Source organism: Equus caballus, chromosome 10 (assembly GCF_041296265.1).
Source record: "Equus caballus isolate H_3958 breed thoroughbred chromosome 10, TB-T2T, whole genome shotgun sequence".
NCBI lineage: Eukaryota > Metazoa > Chordata > Mammalia > Perissodactyla > Equidae > Equus > Equus caballus.
Genome location: NC_091693.1, coordinates 87381153 through 87393101, shown reverse-complemented (window position 1 = coordinate 87393101; position 11949 = coordinate 87381153). Strand labels below are relative to the sequence as shown.

Below are 11949 nucleotides of genomic sequence, written 5' to 3'. Positions count from 1 at the left end.
CTAGCCATCACGATCTCTCTCCTTTTTATTGTCACAGCCACCTGCCTGGTCCTTATTTCACCTTCTGTCCCCTCCAGTCTTCTCTCAACACAGCAGCCAGGGATCGCTTTAAATGAGATCAAGCCACTCCTTTGCTCAAATCCTCTGGCGGCTCTCATCTCAGAATAAAAGCCTTTTGACTCCCGTAGGGCCCTGCATACCCTTCTGCTCTTCCCTCTTCCTCTCCTCGGCCACACTGGCCTCGTGGCTGCATCCCGGATGCACCAGGCACGTGCAAGACCCAAGCTCTTTGCACTTACCCCCTTCCATCTTGAATTCTCTTTCCCTAGACATCTGCCTGTTCTCCTGCTTTACCTCCTTCAGACTTTCCTGTCTCCCTGTTTAAAATCACAACCGTGTCCCCAACTCTGCATCCACTGTCCTGTTTCACCTTTTTCCACATCTGATACTGTCTGCATTTTACTTGGTTTATGGTCTGTCTCCTCTCACTCCATTTAACTTCCTTGATGGCAGGGAATTTTGTATATTTTGTTCACTGTTGTTTCCCAGAACTTGGAATAATTCCTTAACATATAATTGAAGCTCATAATTGAATGAAGGAATGGATGGATGAGTGAATGAACTGAATATAGGAATAAGACAAGGAAGCAGTCTGGATGCTGACATTTCTAGCTTAAGAGACTGCACAGATGGTGAGGTTAGGAAGCCTGGAAGAGGACGAGGTTCCAGGGCTGGGGAGACTAGAGAGTTCTGTTTTAGATGTATTAATTTTGAGATGTCCATTAGACACCAGATAGATACATTACTAGTCGGCAGCTGAATACGTATGTCTGAAATTCTGGAGACAGAGGCTTAGGGTCAGGTCTGGGAGGCCATCAGCTTGTGAGTGGTCTTTAGTTTATGGGACTGGATGAGATCACCTAGTCAGAGAGCAGAGAGATGGTCCTGAGGTCCAGGACTGAGCCCAAGATGACGCCGACATTTAGAGAGGAGGCAGAGGAAAGGGAGTGTCAGAAAGGACTGAGAGGAGGCAGCAGTAAGGCGGGGGAGCCAGGCAGTAGCACTGAAACTGAAAGAAGTGTCTAAGGAGGCGGGACTGGATGAAGGTGCGTGCTGCCACGGGGCCACACAAAGAGGGAGGTGACCCCAGGCTTGTCAGGCGGTCCCAGTGGAGTGAGAGGACCAGCGGGGACTGGAGAGGTTTGAGGGGAGAGTGGAAGTTCGTGAGGAATCAGCGACAGTCCACTCATTCCAGTTTGGCTCTGAGGGGGCGCAAACGGGATGGTCCCACCCTAGACTGCCACCACCAATCGCTGCTGATTCGCAGCGCCCCCCTCACCCTGGGCGCACTCTGTGTCCCGGCTCGCATGCCTGCACCTCAACAATCTCCAGCCACAGCAGGACCTGGAGTCCATCGAGTAGCCATCCCACGTCCTCACTCATCTGCTCAGATTCCATGGACCACCAGCCCTCCCTTCAGGCAAGGCTTCACTCTGACTGAACCACTTGACTTAGCTTATTTCATCCCTGCATCCGAGGAGCTAAACATGGCTCAAGAAAACACACGACGATGCTGACAGGACTAGTTTCAAGGGATGAACATGAATCTCAAGCAGGCCTACCGGAACATCTTGCATCTCCCCAGCGGGTGGCTCTCCTGCTCTCCAAGATGAGTACCGCACACCGTGCACCACCCTCGAGCTTCCAGCGCTCCTTCCCACTTCCCTACGCTCTGTTGATCTTGCTTTTTCAGGTCACTGAGACAGCAGAAGTAGAGACCACCTCATCCTCCACGTCATCTACTCACCTACCCATGTCCATGCCCACAGCCTCTGCCTGGTCGCAAAGGCCAGTGCTTCCATTTGAGCACCGAGTATGGCATCAATATCCCCCTTCTACGGGATTATCATTGTGCCCCCAGGCACGTGGGCACACACACACACGAGCTGCACTGTTGCCCATCATAAACAAAATGCCTCCCTAGACCTCAGATGCCCTCCAGGTACGCCCCGTTTCCTGCCAGGACTTTCACGTTCTAGAGCGCTCCATGTCTGTGGTCTCCATGTCCTCACCTTCCAGTCTTTCTGAACTCACTCCACTCAAGCGTTCTTTCCCGTTGTCTTACTCCGAAGGCGGTTTATGACTTTCAAGTTATCAAACCTCAGGCGCAGGCCTCCGTCCCGTATCACTTGACTTCCCAGCAGCACTTGCCAGTTCCTCATGCTTCCTATCTTCAAACACGTTTCTTTCACTTGTGTCCTGGAATACCATGCTTCCCTGCTCTTCCTCCTCCCTCAGTCACTCCGTGGTCTCCTTGGCCTCCTCTTGCTCCTCCTCCACCCCTTGGAATACAGTAGTGCCCAGGACTCGGTCCTTAGATCTCTCCTCTGCCTACACTCACTTCCGAGATCTATGCCCGCGGCTCTGTACGCCACCCGTAAGTTGACGATTCCCAAAAGTGGATCTCCAGGCTGGGACCTTTACCTGGCTTTCCAATTCCAGATCTGCCTGCCTACCTAACACTGTCTGTTGGAACGTCTCACAGGCATCTCTAGCTTGACATGACCTACACACACCTCCGGACTCCCAGTCTCATTCACATACACACACACACACACACACTCCTCCGGACTCCCAGTCTCATTCACATACACACACACACACACACACACACACTCCTCCACAAGCCTCCTGCTGGGGGCTGAGAAGGGGGTTCCTCAGGCCAGCAGCTCAGGAGTCACCCATGCTATCCCCTGCACCCCGCATCTACACTACCAGTACGTCATCAGCTCTGTTAATGAAACGTGTCATGCCTCTGACACTTCCCACAGTACCATTCTCCATCCAAGCCGCCATCTTTCACCTGCACGATGCTAACCTCCAAACTGGCCTTCCAGCTCTGCACTCTAGTCTGTCCTGTAGAGTGATCTAAAGACCGTCATTCCTCAGCTCAAAATCCTATGGCTCAAACTACATTTTGAACAGAATGCAAACTTCTTACTATGGCTGCTACTCACCCCTCCAACCTCATCTCTGTCACCCACGTCCTGGCTACACTCTGGCCACACTGGTCTCTCTGTAAACACACTTTACTTGCAATTCTTCACACTTCATTCCAGTGTCTGAGCAAACGTCGCTTTTTTTTTTTTCTTTTCTGAGGAAGATTAGCCCTGAGCTAACATCGGCCAACCCGCCTCTTTTTTTTCTGAGGAAGGCGGACCCTGAGCTAACATCCGTGCCCATCTTCCTCTATTTTATATGTGGGACGCCTACCACAGCATGGGTTGCCACGCAGTGCCTTGTCTGCACCCGGGATCCCAACCAGCGGACCCCAGGCCACCGAAGCAGAACGTGTACACTTAACCGCTGCGCCACTGAGCAGGCCCCCCAAACGTCACTTGAGAGATGCCCGCAATATGACAGAGTCCCCCTCAACTTTGTCCTCTTCCTTTCCTGTTACTTTCCTCATTAGCACGTTCACGACTTGCAATTATACTCTTCGTTCAGTGCTGGTCTCCTCTAGGACAAGTTAACGTCCTTGAAAGCAGGAGTCTTTATCCACAGTAGCAGGCATGCTGCAGCCACTGACTAACTGGTTAAATTATAGGAAAAGATATTTGAAAGGGAGGGAGGTTCAAAGACGGCCTCCTCTTGTTTTTAAGTAAACGTAAGATACTAGAACATATTTTTATGTTGACAAGAAGAATCCTGTAGAAAAGAATTTGCTAATGCAGGAGCAAGGGAATAATGCAGAAGGCAGACAACGTAGACATAAATATAGCATATTGGCAGAGTTCAAGAAATGAAAAAAGTGAAGTAGGATCTGGGATGTTATCGCCATTAGGTTCACATCCTACTGTCCTTGGACCTGTTCCCTGCAGACAGGAATGCCGCGGCCGTGTTCTGGGGAGACCCCCAGCTGACCCTCATGACACTGACAAAGTGCTGGCGTATCCTGAATTTCACGAGGAACCAAGGCTTGGCAATAAATGTCTTTTTTGCGTAGCTAAAACATTACCCCACAGGGTAATTTAAAAAATAATAGTCTGCACATTTCTTTCAAGTTCTGTAAACTAAGAATGATATTTTCTAGCGCTTCTTTCTCTTTCAGGAACTATGTGAAAAACAACATTTGTTTTATGAGTCATCACCAAGAGGAATTAGTGCCCAAACAGCTTCAGGAGAGAAAACCCCAGGAGCAGCTCTCGGAGTGTAAAAGGCTGTGTGAGAGGGGACAAGCCGGGCAGCTTTCTCCAGAGACCTAACGCCCTGAGGACCTCACGGAGTTGATGGAGGCTGAGAGCAGAGCGGAAGGGTGTCTCAGACCGCGCCTGTGCTCTCTCTTCAGTGGAATGGAGCCAGTTTTAAAGAAACACCCTGAAATTACAAAGACGATCTTTAATCTCCACCCACCCCTAAAAGGAACCACAAAAGGTAGACGAGGTACAGGGTCCCAAGTAACCTCTTTCTTACTCTGAGCAGGATAGCAGGCCAAAAAAATACCGGCTGGTGCAGTATTTCCAGCCTTTTTCACAGAGCAGCTTGTGAAAGACTATGAACTAGCGATGCGATCAACTTTTACTTGAGGTCTGTGTGGACAGAGGCCAGCTGCAGCTTCATGACTCAGACACAGGAGTGTTCCAAACACGAGCGTCCCAGCTTTCGCCCACTAAGACGCTCCTTGCACGAGGTCTTGTGTAGAAAAGCATCAGGAGGCAGTGTGGACAATCGCACACCTTCTAGGTTAGGATAGGCTCCTGGTGAGGATCCTAGGTGAACTCCTCATTACAGTTCAACGAGTATGAAGATGACACAGCTTATTTTATGAATTATGAACTACAATGTAATGCAAAATATCCTTTTATGAATTTCATATTAGTATTATAAAATATTAAAAGAAACAATTCTGCAAACAGCAGAGAGAAATAAGTATTTCCCCATCCATTTTTAAAAATATGAATAGAAAAGGCAATTTCAAAATCCTGGGACCATATTTATTTAGAAATAGCTGTTAGTAAACCATTAAAAGAGGAGCAGGCCATTAAGTTATTTACAGATCTCTAAGCAATTAGGTTTAAGCTGTTAAATGAAGCTTCTAAAATTCTCTTTGCAAGGCTTTCACAATAACTCAACAGCGACCCAGTCTCCTGCAGCCCTTGCCTCCTCAGGACTGTCTCCACCTCAGGTGTGGCACATAGGCCATCATGGTGCTGACTTTAGGTAGCTGCAGACGTGACAGATGACATTCAGTCACCAGGACAGCTCCCTCCCGGGGTTGTTCTCTATGACGGAACAGAGGTGGCCGCTGTACCCGACACGGGTTTTCAAGGCATTGCTCTCTTCCGTCTTTCTCCAGCTGAATTTTCAGACTTGTTGAGGCATTTTACCAATAGAATTTGGGTATGACCGAAAAATCTACAATAAAGAATCTCAAACCACTTAAGTAGTAACCCATCGGATCACTAACATTATAAGCTATGGAAGACACACAAACTTAAAACTATGAACAATTTAACTTGAAAAAGGATACAAAAATATGATTAACCTGAAGAAAAGAGAATCCTAAGAGTCAAAAATCCTTTCTTTTTTAGCTTGGAATTTTCCTATTAGCCAGTAACAAACTGCCCCAGTTTGATATAAGGCTGCCTGCCCCACTACATTTCCTTATGACAGAGTAATGAGACTACAGTCTATGCAGGCAACAGTGAAACTATCATCAGAGACTCAGGAGAATGACTACCAGTCTTGCCTCTGAAATGTGCCGTCTAGACTGAAATCGGTGGGGCAGTTACGAGGAGAGGAGATCTGAGATCGTAGTTCTGCCGCAGTGCATTTCCTCAGCAAGTCTGAGCACGAATTGTTTTCTGTTCATTTGTTGGTTTTAGAAGGAGAAAAGAAAGTGTGTTCTGTAGAGGATTAGAAGTTTATTACAAATCGTCGGTAGAATTATATGCTGAGATTCAAAAACAAAAATCAAGACAGATAATCAATATGCATTTTTTTCTTTCCCAAGCATCACAGATTGTAAGGTATTTAAGAAGATTGTTACATTTCCTTCGAAGTTCAAACACTATATACACTTTAGCTAGTTTTTGGCTTAGTCATTCATTGTAAATGGGCAGGAAATTGATTATAAACCTAGTAGGTTTATCAGTAATGATTTCAGTGTCTTCAACACTCATATTTCTTTTATCCTCAGTCTAAAACTAAACAATTGTCTTCACACTAATTTTAACCCAAAACACTCCCAATCAGAGCTTTTTGAGTTCAAAAACAAAAAATGGAAATACTTATAATTTGTATGTATATATTCACAGTTTTATTTATAAAAAATTTACAGCACTTGTGAAAAGCCAGCAGAAAACACCCGACATGCTCCTCTCTCCTCAGGTTTAAGTTTTGGGGTCACCAACGACCCTTTGCACGCAATGCTCACACTGCAGCCCTGAACCCAGACCAGATTGTCTTTCTTCCTCGGTTCTGAGGAAGCATTTTGCTGAGCTCCTGATCTACCTGGTACGAGATCTGGATCTGCACCTCGGCCATATCATCATGTTTCTGCCCCCTTTCTATATTTCTTCTTTGTGAACATTGCAAGACAGGAGGTCACTTATTACTGTTAATTAAAACTAAGTGGAAAATCTCAAATTTTTAAAACAGTCTGCCTAGTACCTATAACTACTTCACTGAATTTTATTCTCTATCCTACTGGATCTTGAAATGAAGCTAATAAACACAAATGTAAAAAAAGAACAGAAGTCTGAAAATCACAATTAAGTCTTTCACAAGAAAGAAAATATAAGTTCGCCTTTGCCCCTCACTTAGGAGGGAGTGAGAGGCGGGGGAGGGGAAGGCATCGAGAAGAAGATAAAAACAAACATAAAATATTAGGTACTGTTCAGTGCAGTGCTTAGGCTAGGTTTCAAGATTTTATAATACGGTAAGGAAAACAGAAATAGTGCTGGAACACGGAGGTTAAGATGTTGCAATTTTCCAACAGGTTTCCAAACTTTTTGGGAATTCAGGTATTAGTGGAAGATTGTGTTGGAACACTGTCTCCATTAAGTCCTAACTGAGAGCTAACTCGACTCTACACTCAGCTTTATTCCTCGGTGAAACCACTGCCGCTGACACTAACCTCCTACATGCGCATCGGAGCACAGCTGCGGCTGATCCTGCGTTCCCACTCCGGGGCTCGGGGGTGGGCCAGAGGCGCTGTTTCACAAATGCACGTTTCTTATGACCTTAGGAGTAGCAATCCCATATACCGAATAGTCACTCTACAGCTCCATCAAATAAGACACAGCAAGGGGAAAGACATATCTTGCAAAATGGCTTTCAAGTTCAAGTTGAACTCTATTATAATTATCCTGTGGCACAGAGGCAGCTTGTGGGCACTTCTTGTAAAACAGCACAATGCATCAGCTTCTGACAAGGCGCATATTAGAGCCTTGAGCACCAGCCTGACATCACGACCTTCCTACAACCAGAGCTGAGTCCTTCCAGAGCAACACAGGCGCATCCGAGGCACAACCCGGCACAGCTTCTTCCTCACATCCATCTCGTAGGTAAGAGGTTTCTCCTTTTAAAACTACAATTTTGTAACTTTTAAAAGATATTTAACATTTTCCATCATATTAAATTAGCAACGTAAAACATTATGCTTAATCTATAAAGTTCTACTCCAGTTCCCTAGAATTTCTATACACATTTTCATGTCTAATCTGCGAGAAAAAAACTTCTATTTGATATTTGGTAACAGAGCATTAAAAGATACTATACACATGTGGCATATATCTATGTACAAAATACACTTCAAAAAGAAGCCAACGCACTTTAGCAAAAGTCTAAGCTTGCATAGATTAAAAAAAAAGAATTATGAATACAATTCTTGTTAAAATAGAAAATGAGGAATGAAAGTTACAGAATGGATATGAGGAGAGATCTTTTCCAAACTTTTATTTGTGCACATTCAATTGAAAAGATAACTTTTACAGGTTCTTTGGTGCCCATATTCAGCATACAAAAATGTAAAAGGCTATTCACAAATAAAACACATGAGCTCAAACTGGGAAAAAATAACGACAACAACGAAACAACGAAGGTAGTGCACACTGTGACAGCTCTGCTATGGGGACATGAGAATTCCTGCGAAAATAAATAGAACGTCCTCGTGTAAAAGCAGCAACGTCACGTCTTGTAAACTTCCTTTTACATTACAGCAAGGTCTGAGCTAAGATCCACCGGGCGGAGCTTACACTGTAGCTGTGAACGATGGCGGTCTTCAGAGTCTTTCCTCAGTTACTCTTGGTCCAGTTCTCCTTCTGTTTTGAGTCCAATGTGCAGCAGGTTTTAAAAGGTGCTCAGTTAGGGATTCTAACCAATTAAGTGACGAGTTACAAAATTTCTTTCCTGCTTTCAAACACGAACGGGTAAATCTGTTCCACAGCAGTAGCCACAGCCTTGACGTTTGGGCCTGTAACACACGGGGCGGGGGGGGGGGGGGGCAGTGAGAGGAGGCCAAGGAAAGCAGAGGAAAGCTGATTTCCCAGAATTAAAGATATCCAAGCAGTTCAGGACATCACGTTAATTGTTTTAAAAAAACCTTCACTTATGTAATTATATACCCACAGTCACCATAAAAACCAGGACAATAAACATTTCTTCCGGACAATTCAAGAGAATCTGAAACAGAAGCTGAGGTTACTCGTTCTGTTTCAGGGACCAGAGTGAAAGAGTGAACATACAAACCACACACACATCACCACGGAGGAGGAAAGTGTGGGGACGTGCTTCTCGAGGGAAGCGTGACAGGTGGGACCAGAGACCACTGTCCTGTGGTCACCTGGTCTGGCTTTTGGTTAGCCTTCGAGTGAGGCTCACAGGAGTGTCGAGGAAGCCAGGAGAGGACACAAAGCTGCCCCCGAGTGCTGGGCAAGCAGAGGGCTGTCCACACCACGTGGTCTGCAGTCCACAGCCCCACAGCGGGCTACTACTGGGTGTCCCCGCGTTCGTTACAGACCTGCCCTCTCACCCTCACTGCTTCCCAGTCAACAGAAGAGAAGGCACAAGGTGATGCTACTTATTCGCTAGTCCAGATAACACTAGGAATAACTTTAACACTGTGATCTTTTAAATAGCCAAAAAGAAACATTAAAAAGGACAATGAAAAATATTTCCATAAAATTTACTTTGAATAAAAATGGTTTCACTAACATTGAAACATCCTGAAAAGGAACATATGCACCTGCCATGAACTCCGACGGCGCTGACACACCCCCGTCCACTCCTGACTCACCTCACCCCTCCACACAGGACAGCGCTCTGCCCATGGGAACCACTCATGTGTGTGTTCACCGAAGTGTTAACATGCCATAGTATATTCCAGACGTAAATATGTAATGCATACTTATTAACCAGGTCAACTGTCTTGTTTGCTATTGTGTTGCTTAATGATTAACACAATAAATAAAGATTTTATATATGCATTGTTTTACTCTAAACTTAACAGAGCAGAAACTTATCAATAGAATTTGGGGCCTCTCAGAAGTCTGGACTCGAAAATGTAGAAACAGATAGCGGAAACAGACGTGTACCCACCACTCCATTTTAAGATTCAGGCACAGCCTCGGCAATATACTTCACAAGACTCCAAGGCAGATGCAAAAACCCACAGACGAGCCAAAACTCAAGCTTATCTGTCAAGCATCTAAAGGGGTCAATTAATACTTTATCCTCCTCTAAGGATTGAAGAAATAAAAAGAAAACTTCAAGGACACTGAAGAAATTTCTCTTATCTCAGTTTTGCTGAAGGTTGGGCCTGACTCCCAAGTACTGTCTCTGAATAATTATAACCACAGTACCTTTAAAAATCATTCGGCATGCTAATGCTACCCTGTGACTTCCATGTCACTATTTTGAAACCACCCCTTCCAAATACTTAAAGACTCAAAAGATGTAACAAAATACACATAAAATGTAACAAACAGCTATCAATTACCTTTGAGTATTTTGCCTACGTAAAACCTCTACGAAGTTCATAAAATGGGTTTCTCGGGTATTTTAAATACAAGATATCATAAATTAAAAAAATCATACTATGAAAACATAGACTAGAACATTCTTAACAGCTCCACACTGAAAACTCCCCCACTGCCTGTGGAGAGTAAGTTCACACACTGGATACTAGAGAGCAATGAGCAATGACCTACAGCTCCACGGAACCACACGGGGACTCTCACTAAGATGATGAGGAGGGAGAGAAGAGAGACACCAAATAGTATATGCAAGATTTAAAAACAGGATGAAGAAGCAGGTGAAACTAATCCACAGCATTAAAAGCCAGGAGACTGCTTCTCCTGAAGGGGACAATCAGACAATATTTCTGTTCTGGTAGGGGCAGCTCTTATCTCATTCCATCCATGATTGACAAGCGTGGTTTCAATATCATAGAATACCTGTGACTGTGATACTTCCTGTTGAAAAAATCTGTAACGTAGCTCTTAGAGATTTTATCCGATAGCACACAGCAGGATGAAGTTCAGGTTCGTAACTACACAAAAAAAGACAATTAATATATGTATTTGTAGCCTGATGAGTAATTTCAAATTTGGTTAGTTATCTTGATTCTTCAAAGACCTACCTGGCATGAGGTCTATTGTTCTTTGTGAATTCTGGCAAACGGATTTCAAACGGCATGTTACATACCGCCAGAACGTTAACAACCTTAAAATCTGTAAATATTACCTTTAGGAGAGAAGTAAAACTCAATGAATTATTTTGAAACAAAAAATCTGCTCATCAGGGCAATCTTAATAATTAAGTTCCAATCCTTAAATGAGAGCAAATAAGATAAAGCAAACATCAGAAGCGTGGATTTAGTACTTTAAATTATCTGTAAATCTGTAATGTTATAATTAAAGGGGAAAAAAACCTCAAAAACTTCACTAAAAAAATAAATAAAGCCTGAGATAATCACAGGATTAAAACAGTACCTCTGGGGTCTTTTGAACCTTAGATTTAGTTGAATTTTTTAATACTTTAAATGGAATATTCAATCTACTAGGATAAAAGAGAAAATAGTGAGGACAAAAATTTAAAGCAGAGTCCTCCTTAAAAAGTCAAAATGGAAAAGCTGTCACTTAACACTCAGTAACTAGTGAGTGTGCCCTGAACTCTGAGGGTCAGACCTGCCTCCAGGACGGGTCGGTGAGCTTAGATGTTGGATGTTGTGTTCCCTTGGGGGAGAGAGTGATAAAAATGTTTATAACCAACTAGGATTTCTCTCGACATTTCTAATATTACACTAAGAAAAGAAGCTCCAAGGCTGAAAATAATGTCCTCTCAATATTAGTAACTTCAGCCACTCCTAGCAACATCTCGAATGGTCTTATCCCGCTATCTTTTCACATGTTCCTGTAAAACCGCAATTCTGGATGAACCAACCATCCTCCAACTCAGGGCCGGCACAGAGCTGGTGCAGAAAGTCATACAGCCGTGCAGAGTGGCCCACCAGCACCCAGGGCTCTCCACACGGCCGCTCTCCTCCAGCACTGACAGCCCCTCCCCGCACCTCAGTGCCTCTGTCACCTCTGCCTCAGAGGAGACGGGGTCACGAGAGAGCAGCTCAGCCCCCATCATTTCCCATCCAAATCCGAAAGGGCCCAGGCCCACCTCTGCAGAGCGCACAGCCCACCTTCTCTTTCTGTCATTTACTCACCACTCGCAAGTGACCCAGCAAGTCTACAACACGTACTCATTTTACTCAAATTTCTGCTTCTACGAAGTTGTATTTGGTAAGACTGACCTGCCAGCGATGGTGACCTTTCTACGAGTGTGAGAGCCTGCCAGCCAGTGTGTGCATGTCCATGGGGCTGCAGCTCTACTCAGCCTGACATACCACTCTCGACATGATCACAAGGACGATTTTTTTGGTGAGAAGTGACAAAG

General features: G+C 44.6%; 2 protein-coding genes across 14 annotated transcripts in view; one reads left to right on the top strand and one right to left on the bottom strand.

The window, feature by feature from the left end:
• Window positions 1-9488, top strand: part of SLC2A12 (solute carrier family 2 member 12) — a 61766-nt gene extending 52278 nt beyond the window's left edge. Inside the window, exon 6 of one of the 2 annotated variants that reach the window (XR_011422254.1) lies at window positions 4112-7876. Coding sequence is in view for 1 of the 2 variants with exons in the window: in XM_001504376.5 (XP_001504426.3) it covers window positions 4112-4265 (154 nt within the window). In the remaining variant the exon portion in view is untranslated. Of the gene's footprint in view, window positions 1-4111 lie in introns of both variants that reach the window. The other variant, XM_001504376.5, reaches the window with a different exon arrangement.
• The window catches only part of TBPL1 (TATA-box binding protein like 1), a 31377-nt gene continuing 27372 nt past the window's right edge, over window positions 7945-11949 (bottom strand). For 11 of the 12 annotated variants that reach the window (XM_023649392.2, XM_070222760.1, XM_070222761.1 and 8 more), the window contains 3 exons: window positions 10643-10746; window positions 10458-10552; window positions 7945-8476 (listed from right to left, as the gene is read on the bottom strand). In XM_023649392.2, the coding sequence (XP_023505160.1) occupies window positions 8397-8476; window positions 10458-10552; window positions 10643-10746 (279 nt within the window). In that variant the 3' untranslated portion in view covers window positions 7945-8396. The remainder of the gene's footprint in view (window positions 8477-10457; window positions 10553-10642; window positions 10747-11949) is intronic. The other variant, NM_001309243.1, reaches the window with a different exon arrangement.